At 42.4% G+C, this 24,657-nt stretch overlaps 1 protein-coding gene across 1 annotated transcript; it reads left to right on the top strand.

Annotated features, from left to right (window-relative positions):
* Window positions 1–269: 269 nt before the first annotated feature.
* Window positions 270–17,520, top strand: LOC311117938 (uncharacterized protein). Its single transcript, XM_084192831.1, has 4 exons — window positions 270–1,151; window positions 8,023–8,271; window positions 13,102–13,344; window positions 14,288–17,520. The coding sequence occupies exons 2-4, from the start codon at window positions 8,169–8,171 to the stop codon at window positions 15,553–15,555; spliced, it is 1,614 nt and encodes a 537-aa protein (XP_084048957.1). The 5' UTR covers window positions 270–1,151; window positions 8,023–8,168; the 3' UTR covers window positions 15,556–17,520.
* Window positions 17,521–24,657: the final 7,137 nt, after the last annotated feature.

Genomic DNA, 24,657 nt, shown 5'->3' on the forward strand with positions numbered 1-24,657 from the left:
CAGATCTGTCTGGTCCACTTCAGAATGTGGTCAGGGATGCATTGTGTTCAGATCTGGCTGTTCCACTTCAGAATGTGGTCAGGGATGCATTGTGTTCAGATCTGTCTGTTCCACTTCAGAATGTGGTCAGGGATGCATTGTGTTCAGATCTGTCTGTTCCACTTCAGAATGTGGTCAGGGATGCATTGTGTTCAGATCTGTCTGGTCCACTTCAGAATGTGGTCAGGGATGCATTGTGTTCAGATCTGTCTGTTCCACTTCAGAATGTGGTCAGGGATGCATTGTGTTCAGATCTGTCTGTTCCACTTCAGAATGTGGTCAGGGATGCATTGTGTTCAGATCTGGCTGTTCCACTTCAGAATGTGGTCAGGGATGCATTGTGTTCAGATCTGGCTGTTCCACTTCAGAATGTGGTCAGGGATGCATTGTGTTCAGATCTGTCTGTTCCACTTCAGAATGTGGTCAGGGATGCATTGTGTTCAGATCTGGCTGTTCCACTTCAGAATGTGGTCAGGGATGCATTGTGTTCAGATCTGTCTGGTCCACTTCAGAATGTGGTCAGGGATGCATTGTGTTCAGATCTGTCTGGTCCACTTCAGAATGTGGTCAGGGATGCATTGTGTTCAGATCTGGCTGTTCCACTTCAGAATGTGGTCTGGGATGCATTGTGTTCAGATCTGGCTGGTCCACTTCAGAATGTGGTCAGGGATGCATTGTGTTCAGATCTGGCTGGTCCACTTCAGAATGTGGTCAGGGATGCATTGTGTTCAGATCTGTCTGTTCCACTTCAGAATGTGGTCAGGGATGCATTGTGTTCAGATCTGGCTGTTCCACTTCAGAATGTGGTCAGGGATGCATTGTGTTCAGATCTCTCCTCAGCCTGGACCCAATCAGGCTACCAAAAGCGCATACAGTGGGAGACGTCATCAGCACTTCTCCCGCAAGTCTCCAGAAAACCTGTTTTTTGACCGAGACAGCACCCGCCCTCAGTAGTTTTCAAGTTGAGTCCCTGTGCGCCACAATCTGACTGAAGAGTTGGCAACACTGGAACTTCCGGTCAGGCGCACATCAGTCTTCAGAAAAAAAAGAAAGCGCCAGAACTGTGCAGACAAGGAGATAGCCTTCGTGTCCGTTTCTATTTATTACTAGAGGTATGTAATAGCACGTTTAAACTTTCTAATGTTGAAAGAACATGTCGTAACATGTTTGGTAACAATTCCGTCAAGGTATTATCACGTTTGTTAAAGGTTTTATGACATTTTTGTACTAAACCGAGTGAGTGAAGAACGAGATTACAATTATTTTAGGAGTCACAATTAACCATCTAGCTAATTTTAGACTGGGGTTGTCAGTGAACGAATGTAGATTTTCGTCAATGTAATTTCATAAAGAATCAACTTATTTCTGTGTTCGTTTGACATGTTATATTATTTTTTTTGTGAAATGTTGTTGAGCTGGTAAAATGGCGGCGCCTCGGTTTGAGTCAATGGATTTGCAGGCGGTGCGGTGAGAGAGAGACGTTGAAATTGAATTGAGAGAGAGAAAGAGGTGTGATGGTTGCACTACTGTTTTGAAGCAGAATGTAATGTTTTTCGAATTTCTACATTTCACTGTGTAACAATATTCAGACACATTCAGTAGTTTCTATATTTATCTATAATTGTTACAATGGTGTGAATGGGAAATACAATTTTATTGAGTGAAATAGTGGAAAATATTACATAGTTATGCCCAGTGGTGTAGTGGTCCCTGGAGAAGTGGGTATACTCTCAGTATTCACCTTTTTTTTTTTTAAGTAGTCCAGAAAAAAGCCCTGTTTTAGAAACAGTGACATGTAAGACTATGATTTAGTTTACCCAAAAATATGTAATTTCTACTTGCACACTATTATAAAATGATCATGACTTGATTAGGAGCAGTTTGTAGTTACTACTGGTCACAAGAGCAGCCTGGATGAATGTAAAATGTATTTATCATGAGGCAAACAGGAAATGGTGTTTCGATTATTTTTTGCACATTTATTTAAATAAAATACTTCAAATCTGAAGGTGACAATGCATCCTTGTTCATATTGCTATATGCTTTGTTTTGAACATGTTCATTTACCGGTAAATCATTCAACAAAATATGTTACAACAATATTTAGTTAACAATTAACAAAAATATATGCATTAACAACACATCAACAGTGATATACTCTCTCAACCCAGCACTGGGTTTCTGACCTTTGCTCATACTACAGTATATTCCAGACAAATTTGCTTTCTGCAGGAGCTTTCACACTGCACTGTCTAGAACGCACCGAAGAGGCAGCACGATGGCTCTTCAACCAGGTCCTTGTATATTTTCTAGGATCAAACTTGGAAGTTGGTGGGCCGTTGATATTAATCATCATCAAGTTTGATATGTTTGAGATCAGAAGGACAGCCCTCTTGTCTGAGCTTATATTGTTCATAAGGCTAAAATTCCTCTCACACTCTGCTGTACCGACAGGGAATGTTTTCATACAGTTCATAAGTGGTTTTAGGTCCTTGGGCTCACTACTGGGCTCTTCCAGTAGGTCCCGCATCCCATTCAGTGCTTGGTCTGTGCACAAGTTAAATCGCTTGCACAGTCGCTTAACTTGTTCTTCACCATGGCGGATGCTGGGCTTTGATGGCCACTTACTCTGATCAAGGATGCTGAGGTCCATGATGGTCTCATCTTCAAAAGACAAGCGTTTCTCCAGATTGTTCACAAGGCTTTGTAAGAACTGGCCTGGATTGATAGACTTCAGCTTTGCATTTGTTTTCAGGGCTATAGACCGATACTCCCCAGTCTGTTTTGCTTCTAAAGCCTCACTATATTTCTCACCTGGACTCTCTTTGAATGACTGGATCACTCTGATTGAGCGTTTCAGCAGATGCTCTGCTCTGAGGAGCGTTATAGAACGAGACTGAAGCTCCTGTGACAGGAGACTTAGTTCATGGAGAGTGTCGTACATGAGGCCAAGGTCACAAATGAATTCTGGACTTTGAACACGGTCTAACAAACCTCTGTACATCTGCCTCTCTTTGGTGGACCTCATCTCATCACTGCAAGCATTTTTAAAGTGCTGCACAAGAGCTCCCAGGGATGTCCAAACAGCACGAACAGTCCGAAAGCTACTGGCCACCCAGCGTACATCCAAGATTCTGCCAATGCGAAGAAGTTGTGAGCCTACTTCAGCTGCTGCATTAACAAGTTCACGTTCATTTTTGTTTGACACACTATACAGAGAGTATAGCTTCTGGATAAAAGTTTTAAAGTGATTGACAGAGTTTACCTCATCAACTGCATCTGACACAGCAAGTTCAAGTCTATGGTTCATGCAGTGCCATACAAAAAGCTTTGGGAATCTCAAAGTCAGTCTGGTTGCTACTCCTGACTTCTTTCCTAGCATGACACTGGCTCCATCAGATACAAATGTTACCCAGTTTTCATGAAGCCACTCTTCTGTAAAGCCAGCATTAGTTAAACAGGTGAGTAACGCCTGTAATATGCCATCTGCTCTCTGATTTTCCAGTTCAACAAGTTCCAGGAATATGAACTCAGGGCTTTCTTCTTGAATTGATGCTTTAATAGAAACTGTCATGACAGCTTTGTGACTTAAAGAAGATGCCTCGTCAATTAGGACAGCTAACTTACTGGATGATGCTATAATGCTACTGATGATTTTGCTCTGCATCTCACTAGCAACATGTTGTATTATTTGTGTTGCACTGTAACGTGAATGAAGTATTGAGCCCATTTTTACACCATTCAGTTCCTGCAGCTCAATGAGGCTCTCATGGTCAGAAAAGGGTCGGTTCTTTTTGGCCAGATGGTAGGCTGTTCGAAACACAGCTTCAGTTTCCTTCATGTAGGACTCAGTCATAGTCTCCACTGCATTCTCAATGGCAGCTTCTTTCTGTTGCTCTGCCACCTTCACAGCCTGAGTGTGGGCCTTGGACAACGCATGTTTCCTCACCTTATTTCTCAAGATTGACAAACTTGTTGTTCTACTTCCCTGGCCAGACACTTGAATTTCAAAGTTCATCCATTCTCTTGAGAGCGATACACCTTGTCCTTGCTCCTTGTCGATCCCAATGGAGTTCACACTGCTACAGACCAGACATCCTGCGAAGCATAAACAAACAATGTAACTACTCCTGTATCCACAGCTGTACGTGTGCATGGTCCTTTACACACACACACACACACACACACACACACACACACACAAAGTTATCTGTGCCCACTGTTTCAGAAGTTACCCAAACTAGCAATCTACCTAAACTTACCCAATTTTTTGTTTTTGGATCCCAACCAGGGGTTCTTGGATTTGAAGTCTTCTGTTTGTTTAGCACTCCACAGGTCTGGCCAGTCATTATTGATGTCTACAGACAACAACAAAACTAATTATGCATCTCCCTGTCTCTCTCTCTCTCACACACTTACACACACACACACACACACACACACACACTACTGTGATCACAATAGTCATCAGCAAGACATGGGTCCCCCTCTTTACATTAACAATCTGCATAACCAAGTGGAAATATTTTCAGCAAGTGAAGCTGAAGCATACAGGAGATTAGTGAGTGAAATACTTGGGAGAGTTTATTTAACAAAAAAACAACAAATTTAACACAAAATGTTATATAACAGTAGCATTGTAAAAAACAAACATGGATACAGACAAAATAAATAGAAGGGCAATAAAATAAATAACATCACACAGAAATTCAAAATGAGGCTTAATCTGTCAAAATCACCTTTTGTTACAGTGTGAGGCTTCACTTTTCAATAAACTGGAGATGCAATTTACTGCCTGTGTGTTCTGACCTGGTGGTGGTAGACTGGATCCTTCTCTATGCTCACACTGACTTGCCTGGCTAGCTCCCGGTTGAGAGCTGCCAGGGCTGCTGGTTTTAGGGGTGGGGTCTGCCTGGGCCTGATCTGGGCCTGATTTGTGCCTCTTTACAAAAAAGTCTGCAATATCTCCCTTCCTTTTCATGGTTACCTGTCCCTATACAAAATAAGACAGCCTGATTAGACCTCAATATTGTTTTAGGCTGAATCTTAAACTATTTGTCCCCATTCTTGTGTTTTAACTTACTTAAAAATCAACTACCAGCTTAGCTACTATGCAATTAAACTAGATCATATAGGTTAGTTAGGGCTAAGTAACTTGGCTAATGTTATAATTTAGGGCTTAGTAACTTGGCTAACGTTATAATTTAGACCTTTACAATAATAAACAAGCTTCATAAACATTGAGATAATCAGTTTCATCAGTCTGGTATGAAATTCTTATGAACTGGGTTGATTAAACACTTACTGAAAACCAACAATGCCCCGGTTTCCCCACATTATCCCAATCTACGTAGCTAGCTTCATAACGTTAGCCGACTCGCACTAACTATTGGCGGCAACATCTCTTCTCCTCTAAATGTGCAGTCACTGGCAATTTGCCAGTAGTTTAAAATAATGATTCATTTGGAAACCACCTTAAAACTTACCTCAGAATGATGTCTTCCATCAACTGGGGTGGCACACCGCCGCTTGTGTCCTTTCTTCATCCGTTGTTTGGTCTGCTGCCGTTATCGTAGTCAAGTGGCACCGGCACCTGAGTTTTTTTTTTTTTTTTTTTCACTGGCACCTGAGGTATTAGCGATATTTTCCTCGGCATGACCCGCCCTACTCTGCCTCTGATTGGCTCATCAGTCCTCATGCCTAAAGTTAACCAATCTAATCAGTGAAAGCAGCGAGTACCAGCCAATTAGAGGCAGAGGAGGGTGGGTCATGGCTTCACTATCCCCGAGGAAGAAAATAGGCAATCTGACTCACAGATATTACTGAATGATGCGCATCAGGGGGGATTTAGAAGTGGGTATACGCAATGCTGACTGAAAAATAAGTAGGTATACGCCGTATACCAGCGTATACCCTGGACTACACCTCTGGTTATGCCTCAAACTGCAACCATGTATTAATTGTTTATTTAGTAATTTATGCATTTATGTGAATTTAGGAAGACTACTATGGATTAACTGCACGTAGGGAGTGAACATCAATTTTTAAAAGGGTTACATGGAGAAAATATTTTTTTAGTACCACAGAAATTACAGGCTAAGTATGGACAGATAGAGGCTTATGTGTTCATCTTATCATATTTCTTCAATGCCAAATCAGTGTGTCTTGTTTGCAACGAAACTGTCCCTGTTTGCAAATAATTACATCTGAGACCATCAATAGTCAGGCCACCCTTTCCACTCCAGACAGAGTAAAAGCCAATTTATGCTTGATCCCAAAATGTGATCGGAGGGTGTGACGCAATTGCTGAACCCACGGAGGCATGCAGAGGCCAAATCCAGCGCCTAACGCATCGCCATGTGCCTCTTTAAGTTTTGTAACAATGTGGAGGGCTCCGTATAGCTCCGCATTGACATGATTGGTTGACGGTAGGTGGGTGTGGGAGGTCCTGTATAAACACAAACTCACTTCCTTGACAAGTTCCTTCACAACCGCTCTGCTCCGCTAAGCGCAAGGAGTATAAAAGCCCTAATGTCTGCGGAGGATGCAGCTTCATTAAATGCTGTATGGCCATTTCAGCCATCGGATCGACCATGCAGAGCCTTTTAGCATACCGACGCAGAAAAATGTAAGCTTTAACTGCTGGCTACTATTATTCCGTGGCTTAACCCAACGAGAGAGTAGGTCACAAGTGTTTCCCTAAAATATGTTTGGGTTTAAACATCTATTGTACAGAAAGTGAATAGCTTAATCAATTGATACTGACAGAATTAGATTACATCCCATGTCAGAGAAATGAAACAATGATATGCATCGGAGTCACGTCTTTCCCGGTTATTTTACAGCTTGTTTCTAGCATAAAGCATTGCGGACCAAAGCGCTGTTATAGATCACTTTATATAATCGGATCAGTTTTATTTTCTTCTAAATCTTAATTTAACAAAGGGTAGGCCTTTGCTTTTTGACATTTTTCTTTAATAAAAGTTCGACCTAAGGCATACCCAGGCGACACCAGGCACAGTTTGATATATTTAAGCAATAAGACCAAGACAGTTTGTGATATGGCCAATATACCACGGCTAAGGGCTGTTGGGGAGTGCCTGGATAGCGCTGGTATAGTGGACATATACCACAGACCCCGAGGTGCCTTATTGCTATTATAAACTGGTTACCAAGGTAATTAGAGCAGTAAAAAGGAATGTTTTGTCATACCCGTTGTATACCATGGCTGTCAGCCAATCAGCGTTCAGGTCTCGAACCACCCAGTTTTATAAATCAAATCAAATCAAATTTTATTGGTCACATGCGCCGAATACAACAGGTGCAGACATTACAGTGAAATGCTTACTTACAGCCCTTAACCAACAGTGCATTTATTTTAAACAAAAAAGTAAGAATAAAACAACAACAAAAAAGTGTTGAGAAAAAAAGAGCAGAAGTAAAATAAAGTGACAGTAGGGAGGCTATATATACAGTAAAATAAAGTGACCGCTTGCCGTGCGGTAGCAGAGAGAACAGTCTATGACTAGGGTGGCTGGAGTCTTTGACAATTTTGAGGGCCTTCCTCTGACACCGCCTGGTCGACGGAAGCCTAATATTAGACGGAAGCCTAATAAGCAACTAATTCTAAAACACTGAGAAAATATTGAAATTTCATCAATTACAAATTACATGACCCTCTTCTGGACTAGCTTTAAAAAATACTAAACCCTCCCCTTGACTGAAATTGAAAAAGCATGACCCTCCCCCATTTTCCTCCAGGTAACCATTCTGTACATTTAGATCCATCTCTTACTTTGTGTCATTTAAAGTGTGAACTTTGTGTAATGTGAATCCATGAATGTTTTGTTGTCAATACTTAGCTACCTGATCTATTGAAATGAGATAATTGAATAAGAAAAAATATATATTTTTAGAGAATAAAGAAAGTTCCAGAACTGTCAAGACAATAACTTTTGTGTCCGTTTCTCTTTATTACTACAGGACGACTAGAATTAGGTCTGAGGCCTGTAACATCAACAGTGAGGACAAACCCAGCCTGCCTCTCTCCTTCCACACTGAGTCCAAACCTACAGTCACTGGGTCCTGATTGTGACAGTGGAGCCCAGTTTGCACTGCAGGATCCAGAAATGGCATCAGTGAAGCTGGAAGAATGCAGTCAAACACTGGAGCTGAATGTCAACATTAAAGATGAAGAAGAGGAGGAGAAGATTGGGAAATCTGTTTCTCATGGTAAGAGCAGGTTCTATCTAATTAAGTTATCTTCATAAGTTAGACCTCCATAAGTTATCACCCAGTCTATTGCTAGGTGGAATTCTGTAATTCTGACATCACACATCCCTGAACAACTGGGCTATGACTGGGTTATTTCATGCTACTGAGACTTGCATGGTTTGACACCAGTATTGTCAGCATTTGTTTTATTGACTGGGCTATCTGGAGTGATCAGAGAGTAGGCTAAAGAAGTGAAGTAGACAAACTGCCAGTGTTTTTAAAGTTCTATGAAATGAGTCTGTGTAGTTACTAACCCTTGTGATAGTGAGTGGAGGATGATTATGGATAATTATTTTCTCTCCTTTTTAGAAAATGACACCGACAACGCCTTCTAAGTATATGTACAGAGTCAACAGGATTTGTATAGCTCTTCATAAGTTCTGCAAAGTGTCTAGAACAATCTCTGCTTTTCATACAAGCCCCTCCCTGGCAGATCAGGAGCCATCTTGTTTTTCATCTTGTGGCTAAATGTAAGCAACGAGAAATTGAAACAATACAGGTCTACCTGTTCCTCAAGTTTCTCTTTATCCCATTTCCTTGACTACACGCCCAGACCAGCTGCAGGGACCTAGAGGGAACCATCCTTACCAAAAGCACAGCGTTGGTAGTTAATAAATGTCTCTACTATTGTTAATCATATTAATTGTTAACTGTTAATATTAAACAAATCAGTTAAATATGTGTATTCCCCATCACTGTTACTAGGGTTGGGGTCAATTCCAGATCATTCCGGAAATGGACTGAAATTGGAAATTGGAATTTGGTTTACATTCTGAATTGACTGGAATTTAAATGGAGTTGACACCAACCCTGACTTTGACCCACGTTTAGAATAGTTGTATTCCCCTCTATTGTACAGCCTACTTATATGAATTAATATGTCACCCGGTACAGCCAGAAGAGGACTGGCCACCTTTCTGAGCCTGGTTCCTTTCTATGTTTCTTCCTATGTTCCTGCCTTCTGGGGAGTCTTTTTCAGCAACTGTGGTTCTACATCTGCATTGCTTGCTCTTTGGGGTTTTAGACTGGGTTTCTGTAAAGCACTTATACATGTCAAATGTATTTTATGAAACCCTTTTTGCATCAGCAGTTGTCACAAAGTTCTTTACAGAAACCCAGCCTAAAACCCCCAAAGAGCAAGCAATGCAGATGTAGCTTAATAAAATTAATTTGACATGTACAGTACCAGTCAAAAGTTAGGAAACACCTACTCATTCAAGGGTTTTTCTTAATTTTTACTATTTTCTACATTGTAGAATAATAGTGAAGATATCAAAACTATGAAATAACACATATGGAATCATGTAGTAGCCAAAAAAGTGTTAAACAAATCAAAATATATATTTATATTCTTCAAAGTAGCAACCGTTTGCCTTGATGACAACTTTGCACACTCTTGGCATTCTCTCAACCAGCTTCACCTGGAATGCTTTTCAAACAGTCTTGAAGGAGTTCCCACATATGCTGAGCACTTGTTGGCTGCTTTTCCTTCACTCTGCGGTCCAACTCATCCCAAACCATCTCAATTGGGTTGTGGTCTGGTGAGTGTGGAGGCCAGGTCATCTGATGCAGCAATCCATTACTCTCCTTCTTGGTCAAATAGTCCTTACACAGCCTGGTGGTGTGTTGGTTCATTGAAAGTCCCACTAAGCGCAAACCAGATGGGGATGGCATATCGCTGCAGAATGCTGTGGTAGCCATGCTGGTTAAGTATGCCTTGAATTCTAAATAAATCACTGACAGTGTCACCAGCAAAGCACCCCCACACCACCTCCTCATGCTTCACGGTGGGAACTACACATGCAGAGATCATCCGTTCACCTACTCTGCGTCTCACAAAGACACGGCGGTTGGAACCAAAAATCTCTAATTTGGACTCATCAGACCAAAGGACAGATTTCCACCGGTCTAATGTCCATTGCTCCTGTTTCTCGGCCCAAGCAAGTCTCTTCTTATTATTGGTGTCCTTTAGTAGTGGTTTCTTTGCAGCAATTCGACCATGAGGGCCTGACTCACACAGTCCCCTCTGAACAGTTGATATTGAGATGTGTCTGTTACTTGAACTCTGTGAGGCATTTATTTGGGCTGCAATTTCTGAGGCTGGTAACTCTAATGAACTTATCCTCTGCAGCAGAGGTAACTCTGGGTCTTCCTTTCCTGTGGCGGTCCTCATGAGAGCCAGTTTCATCATAGCGCTTGATGGTTTTTGCGACTGCACTTGAAGAAACTTTAAAAGTTATTGAAATGTTCCACATTGACTGACCTTCATGTCTTAAAGTAATGGACTGTCGTTTATTTGCTTATTTGAGCTGTTCATGCCATAATATGGACTTGGTCTTTTACCAAATAGGGCTATCTTCTGTATACCACCCCTACCTTGTCACAACACAACTGATTGGCTCAGATGCATTAAGAAGGAAAGAAATTCCACAAATTACCTTTTAACAAGGCACACCTGTTAATTGAAATGCATTCCAGGTGACTACCTCATGAAGCTGGTTGAGAGAATGCCAAGAGTGTGCAAAGCTGTCATCAAGGCAAAGGGTGGCTACTTTATTTTGATTTAACACTTTTGTGGTTACTACATGATTCCATATGTGTTATGTTATACACTGCTCAAAAAAATAAAGGGAACACTAAAATAACACATCCTAGATCTGAATGAATGAAATAATCTTATTAAATACTTTTTTCTTTACATAGTTGAATGTGCTGACAACAAAATCACACAAATTATCAATGGAAATCAAATGTATCAACCCATGGAGGTCTGGATTTGGAGTCACCCTCAAAATTAAAGTGGAAAACCACACTACAGGCTGATCCAACTTTGATGTAATGTCCTTAAAACAAGTCAAAATGAGGCTCAGTAGTGTGTGTGGCCTCCACGTGCCTGATGACCTCCCTACAACGCCTGGGCATGCTCCTGATGAGGTGGTGGATGGTCTCCTGAGGGATCTCCTCCCAGACCTGGACTAAAACATCCGCCAACTCCTGGACAGTCTGTGGTGCAACGTGGCGTTGGTGGATGGAGCGAGACATGATGTCCCAGATGTGCTCAATTGAATTCAGGTCTGGGGAACGGGCGGGCCAGTCCATAGCATCAATGCTTTCCTCTTGCAGGAACTGCTGACACACTCCAGCCACATGAGGTCTAGCATTGTCTTGCATTAGGTGGAACCCAGGGCCAACCGCACCAGCATATGGTCTCACAAGGGGTCTGGGGATCTCATCTCGGTACCTAATTGCAGTCAGGCTACCTCTGTCAAGCACATGGGGGACTGTGCAGCCCCCCAAAGAAATGCCACCCCACACCATGACTGACCCACTGCCAAACCGGTCATGCTGGAGGATGTTGCAGGCAGCAGAACGTTCTCCACGGCGTCTCCAGACTCTGTCACGTCTGTCACGTGCTCAGTGTGAACCTGCTTTCATCTGTGAAGAGCACAGGGCACCAGTGGCGAATTTGCCAATCTTGGTGTTCTCTGGCAAATGCCAAACGTCCTGCACGGTGTTAGGCTGTAAGCACAACCCCCACCTGTGGACGTCGGCCCTCATACCACCCTCATGGAGTCTGTTTCTGATCGTTTGAGCAGACACATGCACATTTGTGGCCTGCTGGAGGTAATTTTGCAGGGCTCTGGCAGTGCTCCTCCTGCTCCTCCTTGCACAAAGGCGGAGGTAGCAGTCCTCCTCCACGTCTCCTAATGTACTGGCCTATCTCCTGGTAGCGCCTCCATGCTCTGGACACTACGCTGACAAACACAGCAAACCTTCTTGCCACAGTTCGCATTGATGTGCCATCCTGGATGAGCTGCACTACCTGAGCCACTTGTGTGGGTTGTAGAATCCGTCTCATGCTACCACTAGAGTGAAAGCACCGCCAGCATTCAAAAGTGACCAAAACATCAGCCAGGAAGCATAGGAACTGAGAAGTGGTCTGTGGTCACCACCTGCAAAACCAGTCCTTTATTGGGGGTGTCTTGCTAATTGCCTATAATTTCCACCTGTTGTCTATTCCATTTGCACAACAGCATGTGACATTTATTGTCAATCAGTGTTGCTTCCTAAGTGGACAGTTTGATTTCACAGAAGTGTGATTGACTTGGAGTTACATTGTGTTGTTTAAGTGTTCCCTTTATTTTTTTGAGCAGTGTAGTTTTGATGTCTTCACTATTATTCTACAATGTAGAAAATATTACAAATAAAGAATAAACCCATTGGAGTGTATCACACCAACTGACTGGTATTTGTTATGTTGTTCTGATGTTGTTCACACAGGAGACAGTGTTGAGTGTATGTGACTCTGGATAAAGAGCGTCTGCTAAATGACTAAAATGTAAAATTTAATTAATATAAGGAATTTGATGTAAAGCATTTACTTTTTACTTTTACTCAAGTATAACAATTGAGTACTTTTTCCGTCACTAACCAATGGTTTTTGTGAGTGAAATAATACAGTGAAGACAAGGTTATTCAGTAAAATAGTACATAGTGCAGCCTAAAACAAACTGCAACCTTGCACTAAATGGTTTGAGTCAATTATACATTTATATTAATTGAGGAAATCTACTATAGGTTACGTGCACTTACGTTGTGTAATTTAAAGTATGTACTTTGTCTAATGTGAATGAATGTATGTATGTTTTGTTGTCAATGCTTAGCTACCTGATCTATTGTCATGACATAATTGACTAAGAAAAAATATAATATGTTTTTAGAGAATAAAGAAAGTTCCAGAACTGTCAAGACAATAACTTTTGTGTCCGTTTCTCTTTATTACTACAGGACGACTAGAATTAGGTCTGAGGCCGGTAACATCAACAGTGAGGACAAACCCAGCCTGCCTCTCTCCTTCCAGTCCAAACCTACAGTCACTGGGTCCTGATTGTGACAGTGGAGCCCAGTTTGCTAAGCAGGATCCAGAGATGGCATCAGTGAAGCTGGAAGAATGCAGTCAAACACTGGAGCTGAATGTCATCATTAAAGATGAAGAAGAGGAGGAGAAGATTGGGAAATCTGTTTCTCATGGTAAGAGCAGGTTCTATCTAACTATGTTATCTTCATAATATCTTCATAAAACCTCCATAAGTTATGGCCCAGTCTATTGCTAGGTGTAATTCTGTAATTCTGACATCACACATCCCTGAGAAACTCCAGACTGCACAACAAAGCTTGTGTTGTTCGTTCCAACTTCTCACGGTGCATGAAAAGATGCAGTAGAACTGTTTAATGATGAACTGTTTCAGAAGGTGATGTTATTTCATGCTACTGAGACGTGCATGGTTTGACACCAGTATTGCTAGCATTTGTTTTATTCATTTCCAGTTAATTCAGGAAGAACACTGAAATTACAGTTCTCTTCAGTTCTTTTAAAAGAGGAACATTTGTAATTGGAATTTGGTTTACTTTCTCAATTGACTCGATTAGAAATGGAATTGACCCCAACCCTGGTAGTTGCTAACTTGTGAAAGTGAGTGGAGGATGAATTGAAATGGAATCCTGGTGGTTGCTAAGTGATGGTGAGTGGAGGATGAATTGAAATGGAATCCTGGTGGTTGCTAAGTGATGGTGAGTGGAGGATGAATTGAAATGGAATCCTGGTGGTTGCTAAGTGATGGTGAGTGGAGGATGAATTGAAATGGAATCCTGGTGGTTGCTCAGTGATGGTGAGTGGAGGATGAATTGAAATGGAATCCTGGTGGTTGCTAAGTGATGGTGAGTGGAGGATGAATTGAAATGGAATCCTGGTGGTTGCTAAGTGATGGTGAGTGGAGGATGAATTGAAATGGAATCCTGGTGGTTGCTAAGTGATGGTGAGTGGAGAATTTTCACTCCTTTTGCTCCTTTTTGCCGTCGACTGTTATCCACTTTTAGAATAGTTTTATTCCCCTTTTGTATTGAACAGCCTACTGATATGAAGTCATATGTATATCACACCAACTGACTGGTTCTTCTGATGTTGTTCACACAGGAGACCACGTTGAGACATTCTCTACATCCAGAGAGCAACAGCAGGAAGATCACAGAGCTAAGAGGTCTCACCACTGCCCACATTGTGAGGAGATTTTCCCAATTCTATCAAAGCTAAAAATACACCTAAAAATACACACAGGAGATAATCTGTATTCCTGTACTGACTGTGAGAAGAGATTCACAACATCAAGGGCTCTGACAATTCACCAGAGAGTGCACACTGGAGAGAAGCCTTACTCCTGCTCTGACTGTGGGGAGAGTTTCTCTCAACAGAGCAATTTCAAAAAACACCAACGTCTACACATAGGAGAGAAGCCTTACTCCTGCTCTGACTGTGGAAAATGCTTCACAACATCATCTGAGCGAACAGTTCATCAGAGAACACACACTGGAGAAAAGCCTTATATGTGCTCTGACTGTGGAAAGGGTTTCTCCCACCTGTGTAACTTTAAAGCACACGAACGTATACATACAGGAGAGAAGCCATACTCCTGCTCTGACTGTGGGGAGAGTTTCTCTCAACAGAACCATTTAAAATCACATGAACGTGTACATACAGGAAAGAAGCCTTTCTACTGCCCTGACTGTAGGAAGAGTTTCTCTCACCAGGGTAGCTTTAAAGCACACCAACGTATACATACAGGAGAGAAGCCGTACTCCTGCTCTGTTTGTGGGAAGAGTTTCTCTCAGCAGAACCATTTAAAATCACACCAACGTATACACACAGGACAGAAGCCATACACCTGTTCTGACTGTGGGAAGAGTTTCTCCCGATTGGATACCTTAAAATCACACCAACGTATACATACAGGAAAGAAGATTTACTACTGCTCTGACTGTAGGAAGAGTTTCTCCCACCAGGGTAGCTTTAAAGCACACCAATATATACATACAGGAGAGAAACCATACTCCTGCTCTGACTGTGGAAAACGCTTCACAACGTCATCTGATCTAAAAGTTCATCAGAGAACACACACTGGAGAAAAGCCTTACGTCTGCTCTGACTGTGGGAAGGGTTTCTCACAACAGAGCAACTTCAAAAAACACCAACGTCTACACACAGGAGAGAAGCCTTACTCCTGCTCCGACTGTGGAAAATGCTTCACGACATCATTTGATCTAAAAGTTCACCAGAGAACACACACTGGAGAGAAGCCTTACTCCTGCTCTGACTGTGGGAAGTGTTTCTCTCAACAGAGCAACTTACAAACGCACCAACGTATACATAAAGGAGAGAAGTCTCGTCAGTCCTCTCAGACCAGCTAAGATTAAAATCACTCCACTTAATTTTCATCTCATTGCTTGACTTGGGACTGAAAAGGGTACCGCTTTATATTTAGCTTCAGGATCTCCACTTTTGAGCTAATCTATAATAGGACCAGGAGCTCAAGCAGTAGAACATTAGAGGGCTACTCTAATGTAAACAATACTAATACTCTGCTCCGCTTCCTGCCCAAGTCGAGCGCTACAACATGTATGAGATAGAAACGGTGTGATGATCAGTTTTCACCGTTAGTTTGGGGGGGGATTCGTTTTTAACTACGTAATTACTATTTGTTTAATGATACAGTCTCTGAAACAACTACATGTGTTTTATTAAATTGGTTTTTCGAAACTAGATTAGTTATTATTAGTCATTGATCTTAAATGTGTTTGGATAACTGCATTCAGTGGCGTCATTAGTCCTGGGCTTTTGGGGGCTTCGGGATGTTTTAGGTCCAGCCCCAAACTTTGGATGGTAAAAAAAAAGATATACAGTGCATCCGGAAAGTATTCACACCCCTTTTTCCACATTTTGTTACGTTACAGCCTTATTCTAAAATTGATTGAATTACATTCTTTCCTCAGCAATCTACACACAATACCCATAATGCCAAAGCGAAAAAGAAAAACAATGGAACAAAAAAACCTTATTTACATAAGTAGTTTGACTCTTTACTCTGTGACTCGAAATTGAGCTCAGGTCCATCCTGTTTACATTGATCATCCTTGAGATGTTTCTACAACTTGATTGAACTCCACCTGTGGTAAATTCAATTGATTGGACATGATTTGAAAAGGCACACACCTGTCTATAAGGTCCCACAGTTGACAGTGCATGTCAGAGCAAAAACCAAGCCATGAGGTCGATGGAATTGTCCGTAGAGACCTGAAACAGGATTGTGTCGAGGCACAGATCTGGGGAAGGGTACCAAAACATTTATGCAGCATTGAAGCTACCCTAGAACACAGTGGCCTCCATCATTCTTAAATGGAAGAAAGTTTGGAACCACCAGGACTCTTCTTAGAGCTGGCCGCCCGGCCAAATTGAGCAATCGGGGGAGAAGGGCCTTGGTCAGGGAGGTGACCAAAAACCTGATGGTCACTTTAACAGAGCTCCAGAGTTTCTCTGTGGAGATGGGAGAACCTTCCAGAAGGACAACCATCTCTGCAGCACTCCACCAATCAGGCCTTTATGGTAGAGTGGCCAGACGGAAGCCACTCCTCAGTAAAAGGTACATGACAGCCCGCTTGGAGTTTGCCAAAAGGCACCTAAAGGACTTTCAGACCATGAGAAACAAGATTCTCTGTTCTGCTGAAACCAAGATTGAACTATTTTTGGCTTGAATGCCAAGAGTCACGTCTGGAGCAAACCTGGCACCATCCCTACGGTGAGGCATGGTGGAGGCAGCATCATGCAGTGGGTATGTTTTTCAGCTGCAGGGACTGGGAGACTAGTCAGGAATGAGGGAAGGATGAACGGAGCCAAGTACAGAGAGATCCTTGATGAAAACCTGCTCAGGACCTCAGACTGGGGCGAAGGTTCACCTTCCATCAGGACAACGACCCTAAGCACACAGCCAAGACAACGCAGGAGTGGCTTCAGGACAAGTCTCAATGTCCTTGAGTGGCCCAGCCAGAGCCCGGACTTGAACCCTATCGAACATCTCTGGAGAGACCTGAAAATATCTGTGCAGCGACGCTCCCCATCCAACCTGACAGAGTTTGAGAGGATCTGCAGAGAAGAATTCATTCACACGTGAATACATTAATGATTTCTTACTCCAAACGGGCGGAGGTTCGAGTGCAAAGTATATACTGTGAGAATTTCTAAAAACGTTTGTAAAAAGCCACCATGTTGTGTCAGTCTGCTAGGGACCTTTTCCTAATGTATTAAGTGTGTATGTTGTCCTGTGTTCCCATTTAATTAGCTAGTAAATAAATAATTAAACACATTTGTGTAGTACTGAATCATAAGTAAGCCTGTTTTTTTTTTGCAGATGCAAGGAGCTTACAACTGTTCAGAATGATGATATGAGACGAGGTTATGATTAATACGTTGACTGTTTTATGGATGTGATAGGTAAATACCTTTTTTAGAGTTTAATTCGGGAGATGGTAACTCTTTAAACAACCGCTCTCTTGGTGCCCCAAATCCTATTGAGGTAATTGTTACATGATTAATATAATCGGGCAACAAACATAGTTAGTTGATTAGATACAGTTGAAGTCTGAAGTTTACATACACCTTAGCCAAATACACATAATTTTTTCACAATTCCTGACATTTATTCCTAGTAGAAAGTCCCTGTCGGTCAGTTAGGATCACCACTTTATTTTAAGAATGTTAAATGTCAGAATAATAGTAGAGAGAATGATTTATTTCAGCTTTTATTTATTTAATCACATTCCCAGTGGGTCAGACGTTTACATACACTCAATTAGTATTTGGTAGCATTGCCTTTAAATTGTTTAACTTGGGTCAAACGTTTCAGGTAGCCTTTCACAAGCTTCCCACAATAAGTTGGGTGAAATTTGGCCCATTCCTCCTGACAGAGTTGGTGTAACTGAGTCAGGTTTGTAGGCCTCCCTACTCGCACAAACTTTTTCAGTTCTGCCCACAAATGTTCTATAGGATTGAGGTCAGGGCTTTGTGATGGCCACTCCAATACCTTGACTTTGTTGTCCTAAAGCCATTTTGCCACAACTTTGGAAGTATGCTTGGGGTCATTGTCCATTTGGAAGACCCATTTGCGACCAAGCTTTAACTTCCTGACTGTTGTCTTGAGAAGTTGTTTCAATATATCCACATAATTTTCCTTCCTCATGATACCATCTATTTTGTGAAGTGCACCAGTCCCTCCTGCAGCAAAGCACCCCCACAGCATGATGCTGCAACCCCCGTGCTTTACGGTTGGCATGGTGTTCTTCGGCTTGCAAGCGTTCCCTTTTTTCCTCCAAACATAACGATGGTCATTATGGCCAAACAGTTCTATTTTTGTTTCATCAGACCAGAGGACATTTCTCCAAAAAGTACGATCTTTGTCCCCATGTGCAGTTGCAAACCGTAGTCTGGCTTTTGATATGGCAGTTTTTGAGCAGTGGCTTCTTTCTTGCTGAGCGGCCTTTCAGGTTATGTTGATATAGGACTTGTTTTACTGTGGATATAGATACTTTTGTACCTGTTTCCTCCAGCATCTTCACAAGGTCCTTTGCTGTTTGTTCTGGGATTGATATGCACTTTTTGCACCAAGGTACGTTCATCTCTAGGAGACAGAACGCATCTCCTTCCTGAGCGGTATGATGGCTGCATGGTCCCATGGTGTTTATACTTGCACACTATTGTTTATACAAATGAACGTGGTACCTTCAGGCGTTTGGAAATTGCTCCCAAGGATGAACCAGACTTGTGGAGGTCTACAATTTTTTTTCCTAAGGTCTTGGCTTATTTCTTTTTATTTTCTCATGATGTCAAGCAAAGAGGCACTGAGTTTGAAGGTAGGCCTTGAAATACATCCACAGGTACACCTCCAATTGACTCAAATGATGTCAATTAGCCTATCAGACGCTTCTAAAGCCATTACATAATTTTCTGGAATTTTCCAAGCTGTTTAAAGGCACATTCAACTTAGTGTATGTAAACTTCTGACCCACTGGAATTGTGATACAGTGAATTATAAGTAAAATAATCTGTCTGTAAACAATTGTTGGAATAATTACTTGTGTCACGCACAAAGTAGATGTCCTAACCGACTTGCCAATACTATAGTTTGTTAAAAAGAAATTTGTGGAGTGCTTGAAAAACGAGTTTTAATGACTCCAACCTAAGTGTATGTAAACTTCCGACCTCAACTGTATATAACAGTCATCAGATTAATGAAAGTAAAGTCACAACAATTGTGTTCAGATTTTTCCTCAGTCTGGGCACAATCATGCTACCGAAAGCCCATACAGTGGGCGACGTCATCAGCACTCCTCCCACAAGTCTCCAGAAAACTTGTTTTGTTACCGGGGCAGCACCTTTTCATGATCACGTTGGAGGAAGTACGTTCCTAAGCGTGTGAGGAATTTGTTTGCTGGCCTCATAAATGCTAGCCAGTTAGCTAATATTTAGAAAATAAATGTTGGTTGGCTAGTTATGCTAACCCGTTTGCAATCCCTTTAGCGTTGCTGCCTAAACTGTCAAGTCTAGACACGTCCCGGGAGATGGAGAGCGGGAGATAGCTGTCTTAAAATGTTTATACAAGCACCGAAAGCTGGCCAGGCACCAGGAAAGCACCCCCATCCGTCCACCGCCACTACTAAACCTTGAACCAGCTGCTAAAAAAGGCAGCAAACCAGGAGAAAAGGATAAGAAAATATATTGGGACCTGGAAAGAGGAGTTTCCATTGGTTCGACATGACACAGAGGGAGATCTAATGTACAGGATTTCCCGTATTTGCATACACGTAAGTTGTTGAAAATAGTTTAAACTGTTGGTTGCGAATGTTGATTTTTTTTTTTAGCAACCCATTACCGGCTGACAGGTTCTGCTTGTCTAACTACACTGAACAAAAATATGAACGCAACATGTGAAGTGTTGGTCCAATGTTTAATGAGCTGAAAAATAAAATTGCAGAAATGTTCCATACATTTCTCTCATTTTGTGCACAAATTTGTTTACGTCCCTGTTAGTGAGCATTTCTCCTTTGGCATGATAATCCAACCACAGGTGTGGAATATGAAGAAGCTGATTAAAGAGCATGATCTTTACATTCTGTCTAACCTTGTACTTTGGACAATAAAAGTCCACTTTATTAAAATGTGCAGTTTTGTCACACAACACAATGCCACATATGTCTCGAGGTTTGCGGGAGTGTGCAGTTGGCATGCTGACTACAAGAATGTCCACCAGAGCTGTTGCCAGAGAATTGAATGTTAATTTCTCTACCATAAACTGCCTCCAACGTCATTTTTAGAGAATTTGGCAGTTTGTCCAACCGGCCTCACAACCGCAGACCACGTGTAACCACGCCAGCCCACGACCTCCACATCAGCTTCTTCACCTGCGGCATCGTCTGGGGTGTGGGGGGTGCTGAGGAGTATTTATGTCTGTAATCAAGCCCTTTTGCGGGGAAAAACTAATTCTGATTGACTGGGCCTGGCTCCCCAGTGGGTGGGCCTATGCCCTCCAAGGCCCACCCATGGCTGCATCCTTGCCCAATGTGAGATCCATAGATGTGTCGGCATCTAGTAATTGTCTCTGGCCCCCTCCCAGTTAGGGTGAGCGATGAGCTCTACAGCAGAGTCTCACAACTCAATCGCTGGTTGAAAACTGTTTTCTGTCCCTCCCAAAATATAGAATTTGTAGATAATTGGCCCTCTTTCTGGGACTCACCCACAAACAGGACCAAGCCTGGCCTGCTGAGGAGTGACGGACTCCATCCTAGCTGGAGGGGTGCTCTCATCTTATCTACCAACATAGACAGGGCTCTACCTCCTGTAGCTCCACATTGAGACAGGGTGCAGGCCAGGCAGCAGGGTGTTAGCCAGCCGGCCAGGCTTTGTGGAGTCTGCCACTAGCTCAGTCAGTGTAGTCAGCTCAGCTATCCCCATTGAGACCGTGTCTGTGCCTCGATCTAGGTTGAGCAAAACTAAACATGGCTGTGTTTTCCTTAGTAATCTCACTGGAATTAAGACCTCCTCCATTCCTGTCTTTATTGAAAGAGGTTGTGATATCTCACATCTCAAAATAGGGCTACTTAATGTTAGATCCCTCACTTCCAAGGCAGTTAAGGTCAATGAACTAGTCACTGATCATAATCTTGATGTGATTGGCCTGACTGAAACATGGCTTAAGCCTGATGAATTTACTGTGTTAAATGAGGCCTCTCCTCCTGGTTACACTAGTGACCATATCCCCCGCGCATCCCGCAAAGGTTAACATTTACGATAGCAAATGTCAATTTACCCCCCCCCAAAAATGACTGCGTTTTCATCTTTTGAGCTTCTAGTCATGAAATCTATGCAGGCCTCCTGGGCCATATACAGAGTTCCTCACAGAGTTCCCTGAATTCCTATCGGACCTTGTAGTCATGGCAGATAATATTCTAATTTCTGGTGACTTTAATATTCACATGGAAAAGTCCACAGACCCACTCCAAAAATGCTTTCAGAGCCATCATCGACTCAGTGGGTTTTGTCCAGCATGTCTCCGGACCTACTCGTTGCCACAGTCATACCCTGGATCTAGTTTTGTCCCGTGGAATAAATAATGTGGATCTAAATGTTTTTCCTCATAACCCTGGACTATCGGACCACCATCTTATTACGTTTGCAATCGCAACAAATGATCTGCTCAGACCCCAACCACGGACCATCCAAAGCCGTGCTATAAATTCTCGGACAACCCAAAGGTTCCTAGATGCCCTTCCAGACTCCCTCCACCTACTCAAGGACGTCGGAGTACAAAAATCAGTTAACGACCTAACTGAGGATCTAAATGTAACCTTGCGTAATACCCTAGATGCAGTCGCACCCCTAAAAACAAAAAACATTTGTCACAAGAAACTAGCTCCCTGGTATACAGAAAATACCCGAGCCCTGAAGCAAGCCATCAGAAAATTGGAACGGAAATGGCGCTCCACCAAACTGGAAGTCTTCCTACTAGCTTGGAAAGAAAGTACAGAGCAATATAGAAGAGCCCTCACTGCTGCTCGATCATCCTATTTTTTCCAACCTAATTGAGGAGAATAAGAACAATCCAACATTTATATTTGATACTGGCGCAAAGCTAACTAAAAAGCAGCATTCCCCGAGAGAGGATGCCTTTTCACTTCAGCAGTGATGAATTCATGAATTTCTTCAATTAAAAGATCATGATCATTAGCAAGCAAATTACGGACTCCTCTTTGAATCTGCATACTTCTCCAAAACTCAGCTGTCCTGAGTCTGCACAAAACTGCCAGGACCTAGGATCAATGGAGACACTCAAGTGTTTTAATCCTATATCTCTTGACACATTCATGAAAATAGTCATGGCCTCTAAACCTTCAAGCTGCATACTGGACCCTATTCCAACTAAACTACTGAAAGAGCTACTTTCTGTGCTTGGCCCTCGTATGTTGAACATAATAAGCCAAACCTTGACCCAGAAAATGTAAACTATCAGCCTATATCGAATCTCCCGTTCCTCTCAAAATGTTTTGAAAAAGCTGTTGTGCAGCAACTCACTGCCTTCCTGAAGACAAAAAAAATTATATGAAATGCTTCAGTCTGGTTTTAGACCCCATCATAGCACTGAGACCGCACTTGTGAACGTGGTAAATTACCTTTTAATGGCGTCAGACCAAGGCTCTGCATCTGTCCTCGTGCTCCTAGACCTTAGTGCTGCTTTTGACACCATCGATCACCACATTCGTTTGGAGAGATTGGAGACCTTAATTGGTCTACACGGACAAGTTCTTGCCTGGTTTAGATCTTATCTGTCGGGAAGATATCAGTTCGTCTCTGTGGATGGTTTGTCCTCTGACAAATCAATTGTACGTTTCGGTGTTCCTCAAGGTTCCGTTTTAGGACCACTATTGTTTTCACTATATATTTTACCTCTTGGTGATGTCATTCGGAAACACAATGTTAACTTTCATTGCTATGCGGACGACACACAGCTCTACCTTTCGATGAAACATGGTGAAACCCCAAAATTGCCTACCCTGGAAGCCTGTGTTTCAGATATAAGGAAGTGGATGGTGGCACATTTCTTACTTTTAAACTTGGACAAAACCAGAGTTGCTAGTTCTAGGTCCCAAGAAACAAAGATATCTTCTGTTGGATCTGACAATTAATGTTGATGGTTGTACAGTCGTCTAAAAAAAAACTGTGAAGGACCTCGGCGTTACTCTGGACCCTGATCTCTCTTTTGACGAACATATCAAGAATTTTAAAAGGACAGCTTTTTTTCCATCTTCGTAACATTGCAGAAATCAGAAACGTTTTGTCCAAAAATGATGCAGAAAAGCTAATCTATGCTTTTGTCACATCTAGATTAGACTACTGCAATGCTCTACTCTCCGGCTACCCAGAAAAAGCACTAAATAAACTTCAGTTAGTGCTAAACACGGCTGCTAGAATCTTGACTAGAACCAAAAAAATGTATCATATTACTCCAGTGCTAGACTCTGGCTTCCTGTTAATGCTAGGGCTGATTTCAAGGTTTTACTACTAACTTACAAAGCATTACATGGGCTTGCTCCTACCTATCTCTGCGATTTGGTCCGGCCATACATGCCTACACGTACGCTATGGTCACAAGACGCAGGCCTCCTTATTGTCCCTAGAATTTCTAAACAAACAGCTGGAGGCAGGGCTTTTTCCTATAGAGCTCAATTTTTATGGAATGGTCTGCCTATCCATGTGAGAGACGCAGACTTGGTCTCGACCTTTAAGTCTTCACTGAAGACTAATCTCTTCAGTAGGTCCTATGATTGAGTGTAGTCTGGCCCAACGGAAAGGCACTGGAGCGACAAACCGCCCTTGCTGTCTCTGCCTGGCCGGTTCCTGTCTCTCCATTGGGATTCTCTGCCTCTGACCCTATTACGGGGGCTGAGTCACTGGCTTACTGGTGCTTTCCATGCTGTCCCTAGGAGGGGTGCATCGCTTGAGTGGTTTGAGTCACTGACGTTATCTTCCTGTCCAGTTTGTCGCTCCCTTGGGCTCATGCAGTGGAGGAGATCTTTGTGGGCTATACTCAGCCTTGTCTCAGGGTAGTAGGTTGGTGGTCTGTTGATATCCCTCTGGTGGTGTGGGGGCTGTGCTTTGGCAAAGTGGGTGGGGTTATATCCTGCCTGGTTGGCCCTGTCTGGTGGTATCGTCGGACAGGGCCACAATGTCTCCCAATTCTGCCTTTCTAGGGAGTTTTTCCTAGCCACCGTGCTTCTACATCTGCATTGCTTGCTGTTTGGGGTTTTAGGCTGGGATTCTGTATAGCACTTTGTGATGTTAAAAGAGCTTTATAAATATCATTTGATTGATTGATTTAAATTGACTGATTTCCTTATATATGAACTGTAACTCAGTAAAATCTTAGAAATGTTTGTATGTTGCGTTTTATATTGTTTTTCAGTATATAA

Source organism: Coregonus lavaretus (assembly GCF_964263955.1).
Source record: "Coregonus lavaretus genome assembly, contig: HAP1_SCAFFOLD_3621, whole genome shotgun sequence".
NCBI lineage: Eukaryota > Metazoa > Chordata > Actinopteri > Salmoniformes > Salmonidae > Coregonus > Coregonus lavaretus.

Excerpts from the sequence above, each read along its gene's own strand:
- LOC311117938 (XM_084192831.1), top strand. The coding sequence starts at position 8,169 with ATGGCATCAGTGAAGCTGGAAGAATGCAGTCAAACACTGGAGCTGAAT. Across the intron at positions 8,272-13,101 it reads TGGGAAATCTGTTTCTCATG|GACGACTAGAATTAGGTCTG; the intron begins GTAAGAGCAGGT and ends TTATTACTACAG. Across the intron at positions 13,345-14,287 it reads TGGGAAATCTGTTTCTCATG|GAGACCACGTTGAGACATTC; the intron begins GTAAGAGCAGGT and ends TTGTTCACACAG.